The 25,289-nt window shown below is 52.5% G+C and overlaps 2 protein-coding genes across 3 annotated transcripts in view; one reads left to right on the top strand and one right to left on the bottom strand.

Moving 5' to 3' along the window:
• Positions 1-11,682, top strand: part of MED15 (mediator complex subunit 15) — a 55,681-nt gene extending 43,999 nt beyond the window's left edge. The window contains 10 exon segments of the mRNA XM_039868399.1: positions 6,538-6,605; positions 6,607-6,672; positions 6,771-6,898; positions 7,126-7,260; positions 7,350-7,413; positions 8,435-8,501; positions 8,933-9,093; positions 9,194-9,360; positions 9,864-9,962; positions 10,650-11,682. Of these exon segments, the coding sequence (XP_039724333.1) occupies positions 6,538-6,605; positions 6,607-6,672; positions 6,771-6,898; positions 7,126-7,260; positions 7,350-7,413; positions 8,435-8,501; positions 8,933-9,093; positions 9,194-9,360; positions 9,864-9,962; positions 10,650-10,786 (1,092 nt within the window). The 3' untranslated portion in view covers positions 10,787-11,682.
• A 689-nt stretch (positions 11,683-12,371) lies between these two features.
• On the bottom strand, positions 12,372-17,950 carry LOC120606824 (coiled-coil domain-containing protein 74B-like). 2 transcript variants are annotated; one of them, XM_039868400.1, is made up of 8 exons: positions 17,602-17,949; positions 16,334-16,378; positions 15,195-15,254; positions 14,049-14,208; positions 13,181-13,370; positions 13,025-13,104; positions 12,891-12,944; positions 12,372-12,746 (listed from the first exon to the last, which is right to left on the bottom strand). In XM_039868400.1, exons 1-8 carry the CDS (start codon positions 17,858-17,860, stop codon positions 12,608-12,610), a joined length of 987 nt encoding a protein of 328 aa, XP_039724334.1. In that variant the 5' UTR covers positions 17,861-17,949; the 3' UTR covers positions 12,372-12,607. The 2 variants fall into 2 exon arrangements, with proteins under 2 accessions (XP_039724334.1, XP_039724335.1); XM_039868401.1 differs by lacking the exon at positions 16,334-16,378 and having other exon boundaries at positions 17,602-17,950.
• Positions 17,951-25,289: the final 7,339 nt, after the last annotated feature.

Genomic DNA, 25,289 nt, shown 5'->3' on the forward strand with positions numbered 1-25,289 from the left:
CCGGTCAGCAGCAAGTTAGATTTAAGCTTTTCGTTTCCTATCACTTTATCTTCTTACAAAAAATTTGCATCTCTCTTGCCACCTGACTTACTTCCAGGCCTTTCTCCCTCTGGAAGGAGCATTGTTGAGTGGCCAGCAGGCTCAGATGGGCTCCGCCGACAGCAGTGCAGTGCTGATCGTAAACAGACACTGTTCACTGTTACCCTCACCTGACCAGGGGCTGAGAGCCAAACCCAGGAGAGAATTGCTTTCAGCCTCACCCTGGACGCGCAGGAGTGGGCCTTCCGGGAGGGAGGTGTGTTTTCCTTAGATTTCTGTCCTCACACGCCCACAAACATCCCACTTTGTGTCTGATGCCGTAGTGAGTGGTAGGCTCTTCAGGACTGTGCTCGAATTTGGCAGACACCAAAATGGCTTCCTTGCCATCCACCCCTAGGTATTTCTTTTGTTGGGGTGGCTAAGGGGAACATCTGCCCCCCTAGCCCTGCCTGAGAGCTGCCCCATTTTTGTGCTGTTACAAGGTTCAGGTTGGAACCTGCTACTGCTTGTGTCGCCCCCGGCTTGCAGTGCCTGCTGCATGCAGCCTGTGGGTATGAATGTGGGACATGCTTGTGATGCCGGAGGTCTCAGTGCAAGCCAGGCCTTAACCCATGACACTGCTGCCTTGATGCTTCCAGAAGTATAAGTCGATGAGGAGAATGGTCCCAGCACATGCTGGAATTCTGGAGTCTAGACTCATCTTCTGCGTTTAGGAACAGACCTGACCTTTATCTTTGGGGGAAGTGCACCTCCTCACTAGTTCAAGGCTTTAGGCAGAGTCCCAGGCTTCCCTTGTCCACCTGCCCTTGAGTTTGGTGATAAACCAGTTCCCCGGCAGAGACTCAGGCATGAAGATAGGATGGTTTGAATTCAGGCCCTCAGAAGCATTTTTGTCAGTAGCATACTTCTTAGGGAAGGATAGGTGCTGTGAGCCGGCTTACCTGAGCTCTTCCTCTGTTTTAATGATGGCTGACTTCTTCTAAATACCATACATAGCCAGCTTTGGTGGACTGTACTTTCTCAGAGTCTGTCCCAGGAGCTTGATCTATCAGAAACACCAGCCCTGGCCCTTGAGGTCTGGCCTTGAAGGTTCTGTGGGCACATCAGCAGATCAGAGGTTTGTCAAAGGAGTGCAGCCAACAGAATAGAGAGGTCTAGAGGAGCATTTGCGGCAGCTCCTATAGATTCCTGATGACTAGATGGGCCTCAGTGCTGGATGCTTGAACATATAGGCCCGCCTCCCCCTCCCAGGCCTTCCCTAGCCCCGTGAGCGCTCCTTGTCACGGAGGCTGCACACCCCTCTTCACTTGCCCGTGCACTGCGTTTCTTTGTTGCGATCACCTTGTCTGTTGTCCCTCTCCTCAAGATGATTGCCGCAGCCTTGGCCCAAGGCGGGATGCAAGTAAGAGCCCGGTTCCCGCCCACCACTGCCGTGTCTGCTGTCCCGTCAAGCTCCATCCCTTTGGGCGGACAGCCCTCAGCACAGGTATTTACGGGGCGGCACCCAGGGCCCCCGGGAAGCTTGGGGCCCTCTGAGCACCTTTGTGAGGCACACTGTAATCTCGGTGACTTCCTTCACAGTGTGGCGCTCAGAGTGCCTAACCAAGCTTACCTGAGGCCATACCCGGCTCGTGTTTCTTGAGGGGATGTGAGTAAATATCTGGGCTTATTTTCACTTTAATATTTTGAATAGTTCCAATGTTTTCATTTTCTGGAGAAGGTGGGAGCAAAATATCTTTTTGAAATTTTAATGTTTTAGATAGTTATGCTGCTGTCATTTTCATGGTAAAATAAAACAGAAGCTAAGCAAATAGTTTGACTTTTAGGGCTGTGCTGTCAAATACTATAGCCATTAGCCATACCTGGTTATTTATATTTAAATTAGTTAAATAAAACGAAAAATCCAGTTTCTCAAGTTATGTTCAGTTGCAATTCAATTACATTTCAAGTACTAGTAGCCCCTTGGGGAAGCTAGTGACTGTCATACCGGACAGCACAGATTGTCAAGTCCACAGGCATGAAAAGTTCTGTCAGACTGTGGTGTTCTAGAATTTACTACACATACACCCCTTTCCAGGTAGATAAAGACTTCTGTGTACATTATAGTATTTCAGAGATATGGATTTTTGGTTCTTTTATGGTATGAAATTTGGAATTTTTCTGTGGTATATTCATTCATTTGTTGAACAAATACTCGTGTGCATTCTGTGGACTAAGCACCAGTCTAGGATTCAGGGGCTAAAATGCAGATGAAGTTCCCTTATCTTATGGGCTTTCCATTTTAGTGAGTTTGCCATGAAAGCTTCAGATTTGCCAAAACTTTAAAATTCATTTTCTCTTGTAAGGGAAATGTATCTGTAATCCTGGCAGATAGTAGCCCCTGCCTTTCCCTGGCATCTTCAAGGTTTAAACCCACTCCTCCTCCTCCATACAGGGCCAGACACACTGGGCATTCTGCTCAACATAGAGCTGGTTCCAGAATTGCTATGCAGCTGTTTCGTGTCCATGTCTTTATAATCCAGTACCTTCTGAGAATAGATAGCATATTCCAGAAATGCGTCATTAAAACATAGCTAGGGGCCGCCCTTGCAATCTCAGTAGGGATCCCACCTGAATTCTCAGCAGCTGTCACCTTTGGACCTTGATGTGTCTGTATGACCTTGGTGTGTTTGTATGGCATGTCATGTGGCTGCTAGTCACCCCCAGCCACCTGCATGTAGCCCCCAGTGGGATGTGCTTCAGCATCGATGGTGCCTCTTTGGTTTTGTTCTTTCCTTTGGTGAAAAATTGGGTTCAAGAAAACAAGCTCTTCTTGAAATGGGGCTCCCTCGTCTCCGCCTCTTCTCCAGCGCTTTCCTAGGATATGTCCCACGGTTGCAAGATTCTGTGCTGGGCACATGCAAGACAGTGCCCAGCATGGGAGTCCAGGAGTGACATGGGTTCCTGTCCCAACACTCCTTTGGTAGGTGTAAGCAGGTGGCACCATAAAGGGACCCATATTCCACTTTGCTCTGGAGAGTGACTCCTGGAGACATCATGTGCGTGGGGCCAGGAACTCAGGGCAGTTCCAGGGATGTTCGGCAGGTGCAGGTGGTCCTAAGAAGGCTGGAATGCATGGCACCGCCAGCCTCCCCTGAGGTTTCTTCACAGCACGAGGCTTCCCAGACCAGCCTTGCTGTCCTCTGGCCCCACCACCCGTCTCTGTTGCTTCCCCTCTGCACGCTTTCTCCATCTACCCTGCCTCCAGCCTTGCCTTGGCAGGCCCCTTCTCACTTGTCTTTGCTCCCTCAGGAAGCAGGTGGCACTAAGGTGCCTGGATTCCCCCACTAGCCATGGACATTGAGTGAGTCACTTCCCTCTGAGCTCCTACTTCCTGTCTGTGACCACATAGGTGTGGGGCGCATGAGAGGCACTCAAGCTCCCTCCCTGGGAGGTAGAGCATTTATGTTTTGGGGTTTTGCTAGTGGTTGTGACAGACACACCCATGCCTGTGGCAGAATGTGCCAGAGAAGTGAAAGATGCAGAGCAGGAGCACAGTTCTCCCCGATAGGCTTGTCACAGACTGAGGGAGCATAGCCATCTTGCTCTCCTCGGTCCCAGAGGCGAGCTGGACCCGACAACAAACCTGAGGACCAGGGGTTACTATCTTGTTAGCAGCCTTGCTAGGCCAGTTCTTTCTTGACGTGGGTCTTTGGGTGGCTGCTTCCCACCCTAAGTGTGTCTTTGGTTACTCTAGATTTGGGAGGCCTGGGAGCCTTGGGCTGCCCAGCGCTGATGCCCAGAGAGGAGTCCTGAAGGCTTGTGAGGGGCAGTGTTTGCTGCCAATGGGAATTGTGCATTTTTCCAGAGGAGCTATCAGAAGCAAAGAGATCTGGATTGGATGTTGGAGGCCAAGTAGTTTTCTTTAGCAGGTTTGCAGATGGTGGCCACAGTAGCCAGAGGGGCAGAGCCCAGGGCTAGACATGGGAGGAGGGTTTGGGGAAGAAGCAGAAGCACTGAGCTTGTACCTCCAGCCTGGGCAGGCTGCTATTCACTGTGTTTTAGACCCTCTGTCTCATGCCTGGGGGAGATGTATGCTTTCAGTGGCTCCATGGAACCCAAAAAGCAGAGGGTGTGGGCAAATGCACTCTATTTTCCTGTGGTCCAAGTGCTGAGGGTACCTCTTAAAATACAGCTTTAGACATTGAGGTGAGACATGAACTTGAAGTAACCTTCCCGCTGTAGTGGCCTCATGCCAGCAGGTGCCTCATGCCCTTTCAGAGAAGCACCAGCTTTAGACTGCAGACAAGAGCTGAACACCCTCTAGAAGGGACAGCTGCTTGAGCAGAGGCTGAGGATGAGATACCTCTCTGGGCAGGTTAGGGGCAGGTGGGGCCCAGATGGTCAGGAAAAGACCAGGTGAGGGGATTTGACCTGTAGGCAGGAAGAGGGAGAGCTTCAGGGACTACAGGACAGAGAATGGCAGCATGTTGGTTCAAGGAAAGGGGAGGCGATGGCTGGGGCTCGGCAGGCAGGTGAGGAGCAAGGCTTTACAAGGTGGGTGCCCGTGCCTGAGAGTCTGGGCCCAGAATGGGGCCCCAGGGCCTTTGCTTCTCTTTCTTGGCACCATACGTGGTTCTCTGCATGGACTTTTCTGAGGAAACCTGTTTACCTTTGTAGTCCTGGGAGTTGAGTGGATTCTGAAACATACTTTCCAGCGCAGAGGCCATGAGGCCCCGGGACTCGGTGTACCCAGGTACCGTGAAGGGGAGTCCTGCGCGGGGAACAGCTGCTGTGCTTGGTTCACCTCAGCAAACTAAGCCACTTTAGGCCCATTTGTGCCCTTGCTGGTGTCAGCATAAAACACCTGGAACCATTTTGCTCCCCTCAAGCTCGCTCACTCCATGTCCTCTGCTCCGGGCTGGGGTCCTGGTCACCAGGGTTGGGAACAGTCTATTCCATCTTGGACTCGGTGCCTCTCTGACCCGGCCATGATAGAAGTGTCATGATGTCGTCTCCATGTGCCCTGCAGCTCCATCCTGCACACTCGGTAGGAGGGGTAGGAAGCTGAAGAGCAGGCGGGGAAGGTTTCTCTCCTGGAGCTTGGTCCGAGCAGTACGGGGGAAAGGGCAGAGCCTCATGCCCACCCCTGCCCGGCCAGTGGGATATGTGGGTGAGGAGGGCGGCATTCTCTGTTCCTGGTAGGATCTGGGCTCCTCCAAACACTCCTTCCTGCTACCTGACACAAGCACTGGAAGGCAGCAACCCATTCCAAGGGATCCTAACCCAGCGCCATGGTGGAGTAGTGTGCGGGAGAGAGGCGTGACGCCGCACCAGACGGTGGTGTCCGGAGTTCACTGTGCGAGGCCAGAGTTGGTCTGTCAAACTGGACGGTTCAGGAGGTGGGGTGTGCGCTGGGCTTCAGGATGCAGACTCTGAGGTGACGCTCAGTGTGCAAGAAACTGCCTAGGCCGTGGGAGAGGCCACTGCCAGCCGCTGGGAATGCTGAGGTTAGCAGAGCCTTTGAAGTTATCCCAGTTTGACAGAGGGCTGTGCCACTATCGCCAGGCACTGGGCGAGGTAGCTCTCTGCGGGGCTCATTCCAGGGGAGGCTGGGCACCCAGGGCTGGCAGGCAGCTGCCTCCCCACAGCTGTCCTCACCATCTGGAACTGCCATCTTGAACTTTTTTTGTGGAAAGTGGTTATTTCACACATTCTTGTTCCTGATTCCTCGGTGATGTGGTTTCATTCTGTGGAGTTCACAGATGAGTAGGGTACTGTCCTTGTTGATGACAGTGGTGCAGTTGACCCTGTTGTGTCCTCCCCAAGGAGGACTGCAGGTAGTAGGGTGAACCCCAGTTCTACAGGCAAGGAAACAGCTTCTGAGGATGATGCTGAGCCGCTCACCTTTCTCAGTGGAGCCCATGGGTCCAGACTGAGAAGCCCTGGGCCAGGCATGCTGGCGAGGGCTTATACCAGGACCACTTTGTTTCCATTAAGTGCAAGACGCAGTCTCTCCCTGTGGCTGGGGGGGCTGAGGAAGTACATGGAAGCATGCAGGAAGATGGTCGCATCTGTCACAGAGTGGGGCCCACAGAGAGCTCACAGACCAGGGGAGGCTGGTCAGTGCCATCCAAGGCCATAAGCCTTCCCCAGCCTCCTGCCCCACAGGCTTCCACACCCATGAGGTAAGGACATGGGGATGTCTTTTCTCAGCACAGAAGGCCCAGTTCTTCAGGAGTCTCCCTGCCGTGGAGCAAGGGCTATACGAGCAGCCTGGCCTTTCTGCAGCATTTTGGTCACCATGTGCTTGTGTGTGTATCCACAGGGTGAGGTGTGTGCCTGTTAGTCTCTGAGAAGCAGGGCGTCAAAGAAAGACAAGAGTGTGCGGCGAGGCTGTGTGAGAGAGCGGGGCTGTGTGTGTAGGTGGGGTCCTCAGGCCCGGGCAGGTGGGAGCAAGAGGACAGCGGGAGTGAGAGCGTGTGGAAGGCGAGCAGGCTGAGCCCCCTCCACTTCCAGGTCAGCCAGAACAGCCTCACCATGCTGTCCTCGCCGTCGCCGGGCCAGCAGGTGCAGACCCGCAGTCGATGCCCCCTCCCCCCAGCCGCCCCCGCAGCCTGGCCAGCCCAGCTCGCAGCCCAACTCCAACGTCAGGTAGGCCTAGCCGGGGTGCCCCTCCCTGCCTGGCTCACAGGGAGGGCCCTGCCCCGTGCCCATGGCTCACAGACATGATCCCTTTCGATTTGCTGCAGCTCCGGCCCTGCCCCATCCCCAAGTAGCTTCCTGCCCAGCCCCTCACCACAGCCCTCCCAGAGTCCAGTGACGGCGCGCACCCCGCAGAACTTCAGCGTCCCCTCCCCAGGACCTTTAAACACCCCTGGTAAGTTGGGCCTGGGGCAGGCACAGCCCAAGGCCCAGAGCCCATCGTGTCACCCACACAGTCCTGCGAGTTGAGGTGCTGAGTCACCCCCTCACCCTCATGAGGCCTCAGCTTATAAGCGGGTGAACAAATTCGATCCCCTTGGAGTCCAAGCACCCCACCTTAAGGGTTTGCAGAGAGCTGGGCCTTCGTGGGCTAGGCGGCACTTACTGGGCTGTGTCCTGCAGTGAACCCCAGCTCAGTCATGAGCCCAGCAGGCTCCAGCCAGGCTGAGGAGCAGCAGTACCTGGATAAGCTGAAGCAGCTGTCCAAGTACATCGAGCCCCTGCGCCGCATGATCAACAAGATTGATAAGAATGAAGGTAGGGGTGGAGCCGGGGTGGGACGGGGGCGGGGTTGGGGCTCACAGACCCCTAGGCTGTGTGTCTTAGTGTCCCCTCTTTTGTTCCAGACAGAAAAAAGGACTTGAGTAAGATGAAGAGCCTTCTGGACATCCTGACAGACCCCTCCAAACGGTGAGCTTTGTCCTCAGGCTCCTGGGGGTGAGTGGTGCCGTGTCATGGCTCACGGAGGCTCCCTGAGTGCTCAGTTGGCCCAGCCTAGGTAACAGTGCAGGCACTTGGTAACAATGCGGAGTTTAGAGAAGGGGCTCCAGGGCTCTACTTAATTGTGCCTCCTGGGGCTTCAAGCCCTTGCCCTCTACCTTTGCCAGCACATAAACTCTGCCCTGTTCCAGGCCACTGCCAGGGTCCTCACCCTTCTACCTTGTGGCTATCACAGCCGTGTCTCATCAGGCCATTGGCCAAGTCTGGGCTTGTAGTGGCCTTCATTAATCCAGCTGGCTGAGAGAGGCCTGTCTTCATTGCTGCCCCTGACTTACCTACCAGTGGCCTTGGGCAGGCACCTGTGTCTCAGTTACCCCATCTGATAGCTGTGACTCACACACATTAGCTATGAAAATGAAACAAGACAGTGCCTTGAGAAGCATTCTAAAGGCAGTGGAGCGCCAGATTCTCAATACGGCACGCATTTCCCTTCCTGAGCCATGAGACTGCTCTCAGCTCCAGAGCTTGCCCAGTGCCACAGAACTGGTCCGGCCTTTGAGATACTTCCTTTGGCTAAGCTATACCCCTCTTCTAGAAGGTCTTCCCTGTTTTGTTTATCTGGACAGAACGCTAGACACTGCAGAACAGGCCTATTGGAGCTGGATGGCCCACCAGGCCTTCATTGGGGTTATCTGGCCAGGGTGGGCAGGGGCTTGGCCTCTGTGCCTCCCCTTGGCTCGTCACATGTATGCCTTGTTCTGCCGACCAGGGCCAGGCTGCTCCTGGGGTGGGACCACCTGCCTTAGACTTTGGGTGTAGGAACAGCTGGTCAGCTGGCTGGGGTTCCTGTGGAGGGTGCCAGTGGCCAAGGCCCCGGAGCTGGCTCTCTCCACGGGACACCAGTTGGGTAGTGGTTGGGATCAGCTTGTGAGAGCTGCCAGCTCCTTCGTCCTCTAGCCTGGAGGGTCATCCACTTGGCCTCTCCCCATAGTTGCCCCCTGAAAACTCTGCAAAAGTGTGAGATCGCCCTGGAGAAACTCAAGAATGACATGGCGGTGGTGAGTGGAGCACTGTGGCCTGGCGGTGTTCCGAGGGCCGCAGGCATCTCTGGGAAGGTCAGGGCATACCTGCCAGTGACTCAGAACCACAGGCTGGGAGGAATCTTCACAGTCCAGGGTGGGCAGAAGGGGCTCACCACTCCACTTGGGGACCCTGCCCAAAGACTTCTTCCAGGTATGCCTGCTGTGGGTGGTGGGGAAATGGAAGAAGTCTCCCTTCACCCTTAGGCCGTGGGCTGCCTCCACCCGCCCAGCACTAGGCCTGGCCTTGGGTGGGGAACTTGGGGAGAATGTGTTCAGGATTAGCCATTAGTCTGCAGGGGTTGGAGGTGGTGGGGAATCCTTGGGAAGTCTGGCTATAAGGATGAAGGCCTTAGGGTCTGGAGAGCCTTCCCAAGAGTGGGCTGCTGACCCCACCTGTCCTGTCCCAGCCCACGCCCCCACCACCCCCAGTACCACCAACCAAACAGCAGTACCTGTGCCAGCCGCTTCTGGATGCCGTCCTGGCCAACATCCGCTCGCCTGTCTTCAACCATTCCCTGTACCGAACATTCGTGCCGGCCATGACGGCCATCCATGGCCCACCCATCACGTACGTACAGCCCAAGGCTTAGCCTTGCAGTGGGTAGCGGGTGGCGGGCCATGGGCCACAGCCTAGCCCAGTGTGTGGTCACCACGGCCGCCTCCTCCAGGGCGCCAGTGCTGTGTGCCCGGAAGCGTAAGTTTGAAGAAGACGAGCGGCAGAGCATCCCCAACGTGCTCCAGGGGGAGGTGGCCAGATTAGACCCCAAGTTCCTGGTGAGCTTGGACCCTTCTCACTGCAGTAACAACGGCACTGTCCATCTGATATGCAAGCTGGGTGAGTACCCGGGGAGGGGTGAGCCCAGCGCAGCAGCCCCAAGGCTCTGTCGCATCCTGAGGCCCATAGAGGAGGTGGGGGGCACAAGGCTTCCAGGCTGTGCCTCAGAATAGGCCCAGCCCAGGACTGTGCACTCCATCATGACGTGCATTCAGCCTCCCACAGAAAGGCACACTCACACTACAGCCCCAGGCCCACAGTCCCTTTGTCCTTCTCAAGAGCCTGCCCAAGTTGTCTTGCTTAATCTTCACACACCTGGTGCAGGACAGGTACCAAGGGCTGGGCTGTGAGCCCACACACTTTCACCTGTTCCCTGTGTGCCAGAGAAGCCCCTCCGTCCTGTCCAGTGTGGCTCTGCTTGCCTGAGGCCCTGGGAAGATATGGAAGCCTGCGAATCAGAGTGATCTCCAGGCTTTGCAGCCTCACCAGACCCTTTTGGGGTGTTCAGAGCAGGACAGTGAGCAAGGTGGGCGGGGTCACAGGCGCAGTCTCTTGTGTTGCAGATGACAAGGACCTCCCTAGTGTACCACCACTGGAGTTCAGTGTGCCTGCTGACTACCCTGCCCAGAGCCCGCTATGGATCGACCGGCAGTGGCAGTACGGTAGGTGAACCGAGAAGGCAGCTGCAGGGGGGACCCAGGGCATGCGGGGGTCAGCTCTGGGCAACCAGTTTTCTTCATGTGCTTTCCCCGCAAGCTTAGGCCTCTCCCTCTTCTTCTCTGGCTCCCCGTTTGTGGACAAGATTGGATTGCCCAGCAATCAATGGAGAAAGAAGAGTCTCAGTCCTCATTGTGTCCCTTTGCCTGGCCTGCAACTCCAGGGCATCCATGTCCAATGGATGAGGAATGAGGAGACTCAGCTGTTTCTGTGGCCCTTGTGGGCCTCTTCAAGGCTGATGGGGACCCATCTGGGTGACATGGCCCTAAGCCACAGGCCCAGAGAGCTTCACTGATGAGGACAGTCGCCCTGAAGCTCAGTCCTGGCGCACAGAGGACCAAGATGGGTACCCGGAGGCTGTCACTAAGGGAAAGCCTTGGGCTCCGGGTCCATTTACATTCCAGTTCCCCAGTGACACATGGGCCCAAGGGAGCCTGCTGGCCACTAGTGGTACGTGGGACATGGCATCCCAGGTCACTGTGGCTGGGTAATGTGCCCCATGTCAGCCCTGTACCTGTGAGGGCACCCCCCGCCCCTTACCCAGAGAGTTGCTTATGTGGGCTGGGGTCCAGGCGTGGTGCCAGCTATTCTGGCAGAGGGTGCAGCGCTCAAGGCCCACTGCTCTGTTGCAGACGCCAACCCCTTCCTGCAGTCGGTGCACCGATGCATGACCTCGAGGCTGCTGCAGCTCCCCGACAAGCATTCGGTTACAGCCCTGCTCAACACCTGGGCGCAGAGCATCCACCAGGCCTGCCTCTCGGCTGCCTAGCTACTACCACTGCAGGGTCTCGGGTTGCCAGCCCATCGGGGACCACGGGGTCAGCCGGCAGCCTTGTTGGGGCCACAGAGGACACGCCTCATGTTGGACCTTTCTAGGTGTTGGCTCCCTTAGAGAGCCTGGGCTTAGGTTAGCTTTCCTGCTTTTATCTTCTGCCTTGGGGACCTACCAAACATTTTCCCACTTACACAGGACTGGGACAAGCGGCTACGGAGCTGGCTGCATCGATGGTGGGGGTAGGAGTCCCTCCAGGGAGGTGAATGTGCCCCTGGACTTGTGTTCATTGGGCTGCTGTCCCTGTAGCCTCTGCAGGGCCCATGTCCTTAGCAGCATGGGGGAGAAGTCAGGCCCTGTTAGAGTCCCTTGTGTGTCTGTGCTCCAGAAAACACTCTACCCGTTTCTGTGGGGGAACATGGAGAACATAGGAAACCCTTAAAACACACAGAATCCTCTGATCACAGTGTTGGGTTCAGACCATGCCTCTGTTGGCATATGGGCCATGTCACAGGGAGGCTCCCAGATCCAGGGATGCCAGCTGCGTCTCAGAGAGAAGTCTGGCCTGCAGATGGCTGTAAGTCCCCACCACTGGCTGGGCCTCATACCTCATGGTGTTCTCCCTTCGGGCCTTGGGGGTCTGCTCAGCACTGTAGGCATGCTGGGGAGCAGAGGCTTCTGGGAGGATCCTGTCTCTGGCACTGTGTATACCAGCTGGGCCCACTCATGGGTTGGGGTGCCATCCTCAGGACCTGGCATCCTCAGAGCCACTCCAGAGATTGCGGCTCCTTGACGGGGCATCAGCTGGCCCTCTGGTGACGAGAGGTTCCCCTTTTATATGTGCACTACCATGTCATCTGTGGTTCTTATAATAAATTTATTATTCCTGTGTTTGTCATGAATTCGTCACTGTGCCCCACCCATCATGAGTCCAGGGCCCACTGTCCAGTGAGGGATATTGTCCTAGTGGAGCCAGGTCCCCCACCTTGGACATGACCATCCATGGGTGCCCAGACCTTAGTTCACCTCATCTAACTGCTGGTGCCTCATCCTGGTTCACCCCCAGGTTTCTGGCAAAGTTCCTGCTCCCTGAAGCTGGAAGAGGCAGAGATTAGCACGGAAACGGCCAGTGGGGCCAGAAGGACTGTCCTGTCGGGTGAGGTTCAGCACTAAATTGGCCACACACACCCATGAGATGTGCCACAAAGCTGCTGTTCTGGCGATCGTGGGGAGTGACATGAGGCCCTCAAAGGATGGGGCCATCACAGGGTGGGGCCCCAGTGCCCTGGAGAGAACCATTCTCATGTGGCTCTCCACAGAGGAAGGTGGGCTCAGCATGGCAGCTCATTGGCTATTTGCTGGTGTAGACACAGGATGTTGCTGAGGCAGGAGGATGGCATCTCGCCTCCAGGAGTGTCCAGTCAGGCAGGAAACCTTGAGTGCCCATGTGCATGGAAGGTAGCCCCCGGCCCAAGAAGGGAGCAGGTGCTGTGCCCGAGGTAGTTTTTAGCTGTCCCCCAATTATAGGTAGCAGAGCTAGGAGCCCTCCCGGGGCAAGGACACCTGACAGCCAGAGACAGACTAAGACCTGGGAGAAATGAGCTTTATTTTTTTCTTCAACAGGTGGGGTAAAACTTATAATGTGTTTTTGTGTAAATGCAGAATAGCTAAATACTGAGCAAGAAAATAAACAGTTTCTCAGTTCTGAGAACAAGGACTTTATCTGCCGTGAGTTTGGTTTATGTGGAATTAGAATTCTTTTGGGATGCTACCTAGAGAGGGTTAGTATCCAGCTGTGACTGGGGCTGTTGGGAACACTCAGAGCACCGAGCGGTGCAGCCGCCGGTTCTGTACCACCTGCAGCCTTTTCTGCCTCTCGGCAAAGTTACTCTTCAGGGTCTGCTTCAGTGCAGGCAGGATGGCACGCTCCGCTGCGGGCACTGGGCTCAGGATCAGGCTGGCAGGGGCAGAGGGCGGGCAGCGGAGGCGTGACTGGGAACAGCTGCTGGGTGAGCCGCAGAGCCAGGGCCTGCTCTCTGTTGTGCCTGGCCCTCCCCTCATTGTGGGCACCCGCCACCCTCCCTGTGCCCCTGGGACTCACCATTTCTTAGAGACACCCTTGGGGACCTTGGGGAGCTGTGTGACCTCCTGTTCCCTGATGAAGGAAGAGTCAGCAGTGAGCCTCACACAACCAGGCCCTGCCGTAGTGGGGCGAGGACTGCACCAGGTACTTACTTGGGAGAATTCAGATCGGCCTCCTCGGGGGCAGCCTTAGGCCTCTGGGTCTCTTCCAGGAGGGATTTGAGGTGCTGCAGCTGTACGGCAAGGAGAAGAGGTATGGTGGCTGAGGCTGCAGCTGCACCAGGGTCGCCCTGGCCACCCAAGACTCACCTCTTGGGCCTGCAAGAGATTGGCGTTCCACAGCTGGCGGATGACCACCTCACACTGCTGAATCGAGGTGTGCTTACGCAAGTGCGGGGGCAGACTCATCAAGGGGGGTGCCCCCATCACCTGCTTGCCCTTGTGCTGGCTGCCTGCCACCGAGGTAGCCTCTGGATTAAAAGTCTCCACTTCTTCATCTCTGAAATGGTCATTGCAGCAGCCCAGAGGTAGCCTGCCAGGTTGGTCTAACTACCTACCACCTCTCCTCAGGGCAGCACCCTCACCAGCATGAGGCCAACGTGGGAAAGAGAGGTGTTGACAGCCCCCTGGGATCTGGCTGCCTTCTGATGACCATTGTGCTCCAGGCACCAGGTGGAGGTCTCTGGTGCCAGCTGTGAGCTGGGCCCGTGCCTTCCTCCCCTCTCAGGGTACACTGAGGGTCAGATGTGGTTTGAGGTATCCTGACCACAAATCTGGTGGCGCTGATCAAGAGAGAATCTAAGGACCATGCAGAGAAGCAGGAGCTGGTCCTGCTGGCTGCACTACCTGAAGGATAGTGGGATCTCCTTGTCAGGTGCAAAGCCTAGGCTCACTGCTGATTTCCAGGGAAGTCCCAGAAACGGGGGTGTCACCAGAACCTGGTCCAGATCTGTCCTACTGACTGCCTTGCAAAAGCCACGCAGGTTTCCCAGGTGGAGCCTGGGAAACTGACTGTTCTCAGTGAAAAAGCAAGCTCATTTGGAGGCCAAATTCTTTGAAAAAGCGGTGTAGGGGCTGCTGCTGGCCCCTGCAGGACTCCCAGTTTGGTTCACCCTAGAGGCTGGCCCATTTAGAAAGCAAAGTTGATTCTGGGGTGTGAACCTACTAAATGCCTTACTTGGCTGGCCCCTGTGCCCCAGGGGCTCTGTCCAGCTTGCTGTGGAGCAAGGCGGCGACAGGGGGCTCCTCTTCCAGGTCCACCTTCTGGGGAATGTCAGCTTTCGAGTCTTGCTTCTTGAAGGAGCTGGGCTGGGGCCTGGCCTTGCCTTGAGAGCTGGCTACAGGGCAGACCCAGACAGGGCCAGTCACTGTGGGCGCCAAGAGCCAGTGCCCAAGTCCTCCAGGATCGGCTGTGTGCACCCAAGGAGCCCTGACCCCTGCCTCAGTTTTCTCCTGGTAAAGGGGAGATGATAACAGAACCCCCTGCTGGGAAACACGAATGAGGGTCTGAGGGTGAAACCATTGGGTGGTGCCTGCTGAATGCTCTGACACACTTGGAATGGGCCAGTCTCCTCCCAGGGCTGGGGGAATGCCGGGGCTGGGGGTGGCCCCACAAACTTCCCTGACTGACTGAAGAGGCACCCAATTTGGGGCAAAACGAAACAATGAGAGGTCTAGACTTTGGCCTGCACAGGTTTACTTTCCAAAGACAAAGCCCATGGCCTGCCTGGGTCCTTGGAAAGGACAGGGGCCACTCCTGGTCAGGATGCCTGGCTTCTCAGGGAGGTGGAGTGGGGAGAAGAGGCTCTTGGCAGTCCTTACGCTGTGAAGGACAGACACCACAAGCCAAGGGCTCTGTAGACAGGGACATGCCACCTGAGTCCTGCCTGCTTTGTGGGGATACTACATTCTGCCAGGGCAGCCAGCCAACCACTCGCTCCTTGGAAGACCACTCAGGGAGGCTTGGGGGACACCCAGGGCTCCTCTGTCAGTCTGCTCACAACCCCACCCTGGGGTGAACCTGCCAGGGGACCTTATGCCCCACGTTGACACTGTGCTCTTTGCAGGCAGGCCCGCCTGGCTTTTGCAGCCTCCCTCCGGCCGTCTCACAGTCCCATCCCACCCTGCCTCAGCCCCCTTCTGGTGTTTTCAGCTCACTGCACCCTTCTTGGTCCCTTAACCCCTAAGTCCGTGGGTCCTGGCCAAGAAGCTCCTCCAGTGGCTGCCCAACAGAGAACCACTAGGGGCTTTTAGGCCTGGGGCCACAGTGGGGCACTTGCCCCTCCTCCAACCCTGGGCACATGGAGTGTGCTGGCACGCTTACCTGACACCGTCGAATTTGAGACAGACTTGATGGACTGAAAGCTGGAATTGGAGATGCTGCCTGTAGGAGAATGCACAGGGGTCAACCCAAGATGGCAGCAGCCATTTGCCCCAGCTTCCTCAGAGGCTTCTGCACATCCATCATGGGCCAGGGGCTGGGCCCATTTGTGCCTGCCTCCTGGCCTTGCAGGCCCTGGCCCAAGTATTCCTACGGAGCCCTCCCCGACACTGGTGAGGCAGCCCCACACCTGGCCAGTGCCAGAGGAAACCACCTGTAGGAAAGGTGGTTTCCGGAAGGCCATCCAGAAAGCAGGAGGTTCTAAAGAGGCAGAACCTCTCCCAATGTCCCATCAGTGACTCCCCCCCGCCATACTGCAGGACTGGGGTGCTAAATGGGCCACACTGCAAGCCCAGGACAGCTCGTTGGAGCTACTCTGACCCCCGAACAAGGGCTCCCACCATCCCATTTTCTGTGTGTCTCCCAGAAAGGAAGAGCCCTGGGCACCCCCAGACTGGGGCTTTCCAGGCTGGCACCACTCACCACTCAGACCACCCCCCAGTGTCAGACCTGGCCCCAAAAGTTAGTGGGAAGAGCAAGCCCAAGACAACCTGGGCATCCCTCGGCTGAGCTGGGGAACAAGGCAAGGTGATTGGCCCACAGATGAGGAAGGGCCTCATCTGCAGGCCTCTGCGTCTGCACTTCCTTCCCCCAACCCCCACAGTCACTGCAGAGATGGCAGGAAGGATCCCTGGACGGAGTGTGCCCAGAGTAATGGGGCTGGGGCTGTGCTATGCCCCACAGCATTTCGGAGGGAACCTGAGGCCAGTCAGAGCAGCAAGCCAAGCGAAAGAGCCCACCAGGTAGTGAGGCTGGTAAGGGCGGGGGAGGGTCTGGGCAGACCCCACCCCTAGCTGCTCTGCCCACTAACCCTACTGCACAGATCTCAGGCCTTGGGCTCCCTGAGAGTGGCACCAACTGTGCCTGTCACCGAGACCTTGGCTAGGAGCAGTGGCATCTGTCTGTCCAGATCCCGTAGGACCCCTCCCCACTGGGATAGTCATGAGCCAGTGCAGCTGGGTGGGCACAGGTAGTCTGTAGGGGCTGCACTTGACAGTGGTAACTGAGGACCTCAGTCTTACCTTTCTTCTGTGGCTTCTGATTCATTATTAGCTTATAATGGAGATCTGAAAGCAAGCACATGCTGTCCTCATTTTCAAAACCATAGCCCTTTTGAGAGAAATTTGGCTTGACCTGCCCACTCCCTCCCTGCTGAATTCCCCAAGAGACTTCATTCATATCCTTGGCTGCAGGGACCCTTCCCCGTGGGCTAAGCCTGGCCTTGAGCATCCTCAGGCAAGGAATGCCTCTGGCTATTCCCCGAGCCAAAGGCCCTGCATGAGAGCCTTGCCCCAAATCCACCCCTTCTCCATGATATCTATAGGGTACCCTCTACCGGGTGGGGGCCTGGTTCCAGAGGTACAGGGATGAGTCAGGATGTCCGAGCTCTCCAGAAGCCCCTGGCTGTGGGTGAGCAGATGTAGTCAATGCAACAACCGAGTGACACCCAAGACATGGGCTGACAACATCCAGCCTGGACACCAGGGAGGGACAGGAGTGAGACTCCAGAAGGCATAGGGAGGGCAGAGTCCTGATATAATGGATATCCAATGATGGAGTACTTCGCACTCCAGGTAAAGGCAGCAGGAGAAAAGAGAGTGAGAAACCCAGGCAGGTCTAGATGTGTGGGCAGAAAGCTCTAACTAAAGGCCAGAGGAGCGAGGTCCCATCATGGAGCCTCAAGTTCTGCTTCAGGCCTGGCCTATGGAGGTGAGGAGGCAAATGGGGTACAGAGTTAGGAAAGGAAGTCTCCCTTGAGGAGCTGCATGGGCACAGGGGCTGAGGCATCTGTGGAGGGGCTGGATGGGGCCCAGGAATTCTTCTGGGGCCAGCACGTCTACCCTTGATCTGGGTGTGTTTAGTGTGTGAAAATTCACTGAGCCTAATACTCCTACTTTGGGGGGCATGTTTTACTTCTATAAAGTTTTTAAAAACGGGGTGGACCTGGCCCTGACCACAGAGGAGACTGCTGGCCAGGTGACTGTGGGAAATGATGCAGCCAGACCTGCCCTGGCCAGATGGGCAGATGGCCAGATGGCCAGGAGGGCATCTCCCACGATGATGGCCTGGGGTTTTTGGCCTGGGGCAGGGATCCCGAGCTGGAGATCCATGTGGCGGGACCCCGGTTGGGGCTTGCTCCACTGTGTCCTCCCTAAACCCTGCGTGTTCTAGAATCCAAGTGCTGTTTCGGTGCTGAATGCCCTGGGAGGGTACGGGGGAGGCAGGTTTGCATGTCTCCGGGCCCGACCGCGTGGGGGCGCCCCGCCCCGGCCCCGCCGCCCATAGTCACCCTTGTTCTCCCGCTTCAGGTGCTCAATCTCCTCGTGGAGCTTGACCAGCGTCTCCGAGTGTTGCTGCTGCAGGAACTGCAGGCTCTTCTCCAGGTCCAGGACCCGCTTCTGTGCCTCGCTGATCCCGAGCTGAGTGGCGTGCTGCCCCGGGTGCTGGAGGACTGCTGGCTGGCGCTGGCGCAGGCGCGATGCGCCCCGGGAGCCCTGGGTTCCCGAGCTAGGGGGCCGCTGCCCGGTTGCCACCCCTGCCGCGCTCATGTCACCTACGCCGCCGCCTCCGCTGCCGCCGCTGCACGTCCACTCGGTGGCCTGGCTGCCCCGGCCTGTCGCCGGGTAGCCATGGAAACGGGCGCGACCGAGGGGGCGGAGCGTGAATGGGGCGGGCCCCGAGGGGCGTGGTGTGCGGGTGGGGGCGGGGCCTAGGGGCACGCTGTGCCAAGGTGCACTCTGACTTAAAAAGGGCATCCTCTGGCTTAAACATCAGAGAATCGTCTGCCTTTACAGTGGGCCTTAATGTTCAATTTTGTTCGCTTGTCGTGTTTTAATAGTTCACTTTTTGATTAGGTGATTTGACTACAGGTTCAAAAGTCAAAAAGTAAAGTTTCCACTTCGAGTAACTGCAGAACCCCAAAGCAAAATGAAATGTGGACAAAATGTATGAAACAGCTGTCTGAAGACACTGTAGAAGGACAAAAAGCAGCTGGGAGGTGGAGGGGAGGCAGCTTGAAAGAAGAGCTGCTTTTCCCTGAGGGCTCTCTACTTTACTCAGCCAGACCTCAAACAGGAAGCCACCGGCTTATTGGCTCTTGAAGGTAGAGGATGGAGTTTGGGATGGCCACTGCAGCTGAAAATTGAAGGAATAATGCTGGATAATTTGGAGCCTCAAGCTATAATTCCCTTCCAAGGAGGGGCTGGCCGGAACAGCACCTGTATGGGTTAAGATTCCAGGATCCCAGAGAAAGAGAGAGCTGGAAGGCCATAGAGCTAAGAGATTCATTCACTGCCAACTCCAAAGATGACTTGGTAAATGCCTCAGTTTTCCATTTAAACCTCAAAAGGCCTCACCCTGAATAAGGACTATGCTCTAGAAATAAGAGATTTGCATTAAAACTGTGGGCAAAATCAAAATATATCTATCGAAATAAGATTTAAAGCCCAGCTTCTACAAGGTTATGGTGATCTTCCAATAATTCAACTGCCTAGAGAACAAAATGCAACACACTTCAGATAAGGATAACAGAACCCAAAGTCTCTATGACGCATCATCCACGATGTCTGATATACAATAAAAATACCAGACATGCAAAGGAACAGACAAATATGATTGAGTCAAGAGAAAAATATTCAGATTCAGTCAACAGAAAGAGGTCCACAGATAATTTTAGAAAATAGAATTAACAGAAAAGTGCTTTATAAAAAAATGTTTAAAAATCTACAGAAAAAGGTGGCTATAGTGATTGAAACCACAGAGAATTTTAAAAATGATTTGGAATATGTATTTTTAAGACTTTTATATAAATGTATATTATATATAAATATTTTTTAAAGGAAATCTTAGAACTAAAAATATATATCTGGACTCCTGGTTTCCTGGTCTGGCACGTAAGGAACTTGGATGGTCTGGCACGTAAGGAACCTGGATGTCGCCACTCCCATTGACACAAAAGGAAAAAAGCTGAACAAACTGAAAATCAATAACTCTTAGATCCATTAGAGAATTGAGGTCACAAGGCAAACTACTCCCCAAAATTGGAAACAGATGGGAAGACATAGAAAATCACAACTTACTGGAACAGAGATCTCTACAGGAACCAGTACCATGGCGAGAAAGTCCAAACTATAATTGAGGAATTGCTGGTGTGACTTGTTTTTGTCTTTGTTGTCTTTGGGTTTTCCAAGAGACTTCTTAAATCAGGGCTGAGATGAGCAGTTCTTTCACTTGTGTTTCCCTGTGCGGACAAGTTTTGAGAGTTAAAATTCCAGGGGTGGGGATCTAAGCGGAGGGTCCAATCTTAAGCAGCCCTTACACATGAGTTTAACCTCCAGGACCCTAGCAGGTTCTCATAGGGAAGAATGGAGAAAAATCTCCTTGTGTTCCCAGCAGGAGAGGAAAAGTCACTATTCTGAAATATGCCTAGAGCCCTCTGTTCTTCTTTACTAGGCCTGTTAGGCTCTGGTAAGAGTGAAACTGGCTGAGATTTTACCAGAGCCTAACTGCCTTGAAGAAAGAGAAATACCAATTCAAGCCCCATCTGGCCTTCCCTCTCTCCACATGTTACCACCGTATCAGTAGGGCTTCTGAATAAAAACAGGGAAACACAAGTGAAAGAACTGCTCATCTCAGCCCTGATTTAAGAAGCCTCTTGGAAAACCCAAAGACAACAAAGACAAAAACAAAGGCTGCTCCTGACACCTACAACTATAGCAAACAATAAACACAGACTAAACCCTAGCCAAATAAACACAGAACTTCACACTGAAAATCTACTTACCTCAGTTCCTTCTACCTAGTACAGCATGTCCAACTTTCAGCAAAAAAAAATTACAGGGCATATTTAAAGGCCAATAAAGAGAGTTTGAAGAGGCAAAAAGGTCAGTATATAATATTTAAAATAATCAAGGAAGAAATAGAAATCGAAGAATATTATTTAGAAATATGGAGAGGCATATCAGAAGAAACAGCTACAAGAGTAGAAAGGAATGCCTCTAGGAAGCTGGAATATTCCTTCATTATCCTTTTAATGTGCATGGGCTCAGTAGTGACGGCCCCTCTTTCATTTCTGATGTTGAGAGAGGAAGAGTAAGGCAAGAGACTGCTAGTTTTTCCCCACAATTCTAAGAGTACTCTTTGACTTTTTTAATTAGATATATTTGTTGCTCTGATAAAAAAAAATAAAAATTAAACCAGAAAAAAATGTAAGAAAAATTAACACCTTAATAGAAAAAAATAAACAAGAACATTAATAGGCAATTCACAAAATACATAGGATGAATTGACATGAAAAAATGCTTAGTTGTAAAAAATTTTCATTTACTGCGGTGTGTACCACTCTCTATAATTGATCTTCATAATGGTGATCTATGACATTCTAGACTTTTTTCTACATCATTAAGGGAAATTTATTTCTTGGAATGGCTGAAGAAAAAAAAAAAAGGTGTACTTTACTAAGCTATCAATACAATGGAAAAGGAGAAATTGCCACCAGTAGTCTAGGAACTGTGAGAAATTCCTGAAAGAGAGAAAATAGGGTCTCATTTATAAAGAAATGAGTCTAGAGGGAACCTTATTCAAAATAGGAGCAAGAGAGAACTATAACACTGGAGGACGATAAGGGGATAAAAGTTGCCCAGAAGAGGCTCCAGGGACCATCATTGGGTGATTTGCAAAGGCAATGCCCTTAGAGCTGCTTGGCCAGTTCGATTGGGATGAGCAACAAATAACAGTGACATTGGCTCTCAGGATTTAACGGACGCTGCAGGCTCTAAGGAGTGCCCCAGCAGCAAATGAGCCCCTTATCTGGAAACTACCAGCAACCTTTTCTAGTATCAGAATACTGCCTTTTCCCTGTAGTCACTGTCAGCAAGCTGAACCCACAAACAAGGATCCACAAAGAGGCAGAACAGAGAATCACTAAATATTTGAAAATCACCATGAAAGGAGAAATGCAATAGCAAGAACTAACACCTGAAGAAACAGTTAACAGAGCAATCAGTGGGAAAAAAGTATACTAATCTCAGAAGTATTCAAAAGGCTGTTTGTGTTCATGGGAAAGGAATAAAACTAGAAATTAGAAGCAGTTCCCCTTCCTCCATCATGACTACGTCCTGCTGCTGCTGCTTGCTCACTGTTGAAAGAAATTCCAAACCTAAAGACATATTTAGTTTATTTGAACCATGGTTTAGGGGCCACAGAAGCAAAATCTCAAAGGATTGAGAAAATGCTCCAAGGAACAGCAGTTTTGCAGTTTATTTTATACATTAGAATCAAAGGAGGAGATGTAAAAAAGGTTACATGAAATCTATTGGTGACAGATTAAGGAGTCGGGGGGAGAGTAAAGTGGGAAAATTTCTAGGATTAGATAAAAAGTAAAATGGAGAGATACATCTTTTACATTGGTGGGTGCAGGATAGTTAATATTTCACAGTTTATATAAGTATGCAGTTAAAAGACAATGAGGAATGTTTGGGTCGTCTTGCCCTGATACTAGTGAGTGTTTATCTCTGGAGGTCTGGAGAAGAGGTTCATTCTGACATTTCAAATATGTTATTCTATGCACAAAAACAAATGAATAGGGCCTGCTCAAGTAAAGATTAATCTATCATGCAGGCCTTCAGATGTGATTTCCCATTATAACCCACTCAGGAATATTTTTCACGATCCAAACATCCCATGTGGTTACTTTTAGTTATTGAGTTTGTCAGCCTTGCCAAGGTAGGCCCCTTTTGTTCACAAGAACATGTTCACAGGTACAAGTAGAGTCTACTTGTAACATTTGTGTGTTTTTGTGTGTACCTGTGTTTTCAGTTCTCTTGGGTAGATACCTACAAACGGAATTGCTGGGTCATATTTAACTTTTTGAGGAATTGCCAAAAACTGTTGCATCATTTTACATTCCCATTGGGAATGTGTGAGGTTCCAATTTCTCCAGGTAACCAACTCTCATTTTTGTCTTCCAGCCATCCCAGTGACTGTGAAGTAATACCTTATTGTAGTTTTGATTTGCATTTCCGTCATAACTAGTGATGCTGAGCATCTTTCAATGTGCCGATTGGCCCCTTGTGTAACTTCTTTGGAGAAACGTCTATTCAAGTCCTTCATTTTAAATTTGGGTTATTCACCTTTTTGTTGAATTGTAAGAATTCTTTGTATACTCCAGATACAAATGCTTTATCAAATAGATGATTTGCAGATATTTTCTCCCATTCTATAGGTTGTCTTCTCACTTTCCTGATAGTATCATTTGCAATACAAAAATTTTTAATTGTGGTGAAATCCACTTTATTTTTTTTGTCACTTGTGCTTTTGGTACATTTAAATAGCCACTAATACAAGGTTAAAGACTTACTCCTATGTATTCTCCTAACAGTTTTATAGTTTTAGCTTTTACACCTGGGTCTATGATCTGAGTGGTTAGACAGATAACTTCTAATGTAGGAAAACCATGTTTTCCCCAATATTGTCATTCAACATTAGACTGCCCCAATACTTTCCTATTCATGTACCAATTCATTTATACAAGTTCATGTTTTGACTCCTGAGATGTTAGGAGCTAGATAAATATGTAACAGGTGTAAGTATCTGTCAAACAAATATATTTGTTGGGCAGCTACTATAAGCTTGAACAGTGCTGGAGCAAAATAAGTAAAACATACTACTCGTCCTCAAGACAAGTAGTTAGTTGGAGATTCAGTCACAAGTATTTATTCAGCATCTACTCTCATTTGTGGAATGGTGGGGTAAGTACAGAGAGCACCTACTCCAGCCCTGGAGAAGGAAAATTAGGTTGGCGGGAGGTGGAGAGGGGGTGAGGCTCCCTAGAGGAAGTGATGACTGAATGAGTGGATGGTGGACCTCCGCTGGCTGAGGAGGGAAGTGGGCAGGCCGACCTTCAGAGACCTGTCCTGAGAACCACAGCTGACTGCACATTTCAAGAGCGAGTAGGGCGGAGGATATAAGTTCTGGGCTGTTGAGGACCAACTGAAACAGAAAGTTTGCTTCATCCACCTTACTTAGTTGCCTAAAACATAGATCTTAATGGAGAAAATTTCAGATGCACAAATGCAGAGCTTTCCAGATAGTGCTCTATAGAACACAAGATGCTTGGGATGTTACTAAATGCCACTAGGTAAATGGGTCACAAAAGACAGTGAGTCTAATGTGGGCTCTGAGGAACACTATAGCCCGATGGGCTGAGTCTCAGAGGCACCAGAGGTAGAGCAAAGCCTCAGAACCAGGGAGCTATGGTCCTGCATTCAGTGCTGCCAGAAGGCCTGGGCCACATGGTCTGGATTTGGCCCTTTGGGAGCGGTTGAGTGATGGCCAGATGGAGTAAATGGGGGTTGAGGCAGTTCGCATAAACCACTCCAGGAGAGGGGTAGAGAATGGCATGGCTAAAACTCCTATCTCCAGCCTGACCTCCCCTGAGCCTGAACCAGCAGCCATGCCCAAAGATGGCCATTTCCTCCTTGATGCGCTGCAGACAACTCCTGCCCCCTGCTCCTCTCCACAGCCACCTGAGCGGGCCTGTGCTTCTCCCATCTGAGCACATCCCCAACTGCACTTAGGCTTTGGCTCCTATCCCCTCAGTCCTTTCCCAACTCTGAGTGAAAGCTCTGAACAAACTTTAACCTGGATTGCTAAGATCGGATCCCCATTGCCTTCATCTAGAGGCAGCTGGCACCCCAGACACCTACTTTGCTCTTGGCTCCTCGGCAACAAGGCAGTGTGCTGCAGGCTGTTCTTCCTGCATGACATCTGCTCTCTGTTATCACCTCCCAGGCCCCCGATCACCAGAACCCTGTACCCTCCCTGACCTTACTGTTCTTGGTTCTTTATGACTTCTGGGCTCTGCACTACAATGTCCCAGAGGACTGGGTGGTCCTGCCAGTTCTGTGTCCCCAGTTCAGCTGAGGGTGCACACAGTAGGTGGCTGTTTCATGGTTAATGGATGTGTAGGTAAAGCAGAGCATTTTTGCCTTTTAGGGTATTGGGAGTTTTTCAAGTTAAAAAAAAAAAAAGCATCAGAAATGTGGACAGGAAGGTTATACATGGGGGATAAGTGAAGCCATGGATAGTGATAGTCAAGTGGGGGGACACCCTACCCCTATGGGTGGGGATGGGCTTCCATCAGAGGAAGTTATAAAGGGAGAGTCATGGGGAAATGGTGCCATTAATATCTGATCCCAGGCCATTATTTCTCAAGGTGTGCTCATCTCTCCTCTGACTTAATGAGCCTGGTAACAAAAGCCAGTAATCTGTCAATGCTAAACCTGTAGAAACTATTAAGGTTATCATGTTTCCTATTCCCATCAAACTTGACCCAAAGTGACTGCCCTGCCCAGGGAAAGGAGGACATTTAACATTCAGGCCAGGTCAGTGTGTTCCTGGTGAGATACTCACGTGGGGCTAAGTGCATGGTTCAGTTCCCAGCTGCACGTGGCCCCCTGAGCTTCCAGAAGCCACAGAAAGTGCAACACGTGTTCCAGAATTGCCAGTTTTTCACATTAAGGCCAACTCCGACCTGCTGAGTAGAAGGCATTCTCACAGCTTAGACCCAGCCTGGGGCCTGTGTGGGCCGAGGCCCACTCTGGGCCTCGTTTCCCAAACCTCTGGGGGGCTTGCTGTCTCTATCACTGCCAGTTGTCTACATCTGCCTCAGTCTGCTGCTGCTGTAAGTGAATCCACTGAGCCCTGGGTGAGGGACGACGGGGCACCCAACAGCCATCTGCAGTCACCGAGTACTGGGGGACCCTCAACAGGTGACCACACTGGAGGCTGAGCCCCAGCACAAGACTCAGGAGCAAGAACAGGTTTCTTCAGATCCATGGTTGGTTACAAGTCTGGTTGGACTTTTGGTCAAAGGCCCAGAATGCCACTATTCTGAGTTTACACCAAAATAGAAAGCCCAACTTTTAATGTTTGAGAACTTAAAAAAAAAAAAGGCTTGGTTTAAATCACTGCTGAAAC

Source organism: Pteropus medius, unplaced genomic scaffold (assembly GCF_902729225.1).
Source record: "Pteropus medius unplaced genomic scaffold, Ma_sr-lr_union100, whole genome shotgun sequence".
In the NCBI taxonomy this organism is placed as follows: domain Eukaryota; kingdom Metazoa; phylum Chordata; class Mammalia; order Chiroptera; family Pteropodidae; genus Pteropus; species Pteropus medius.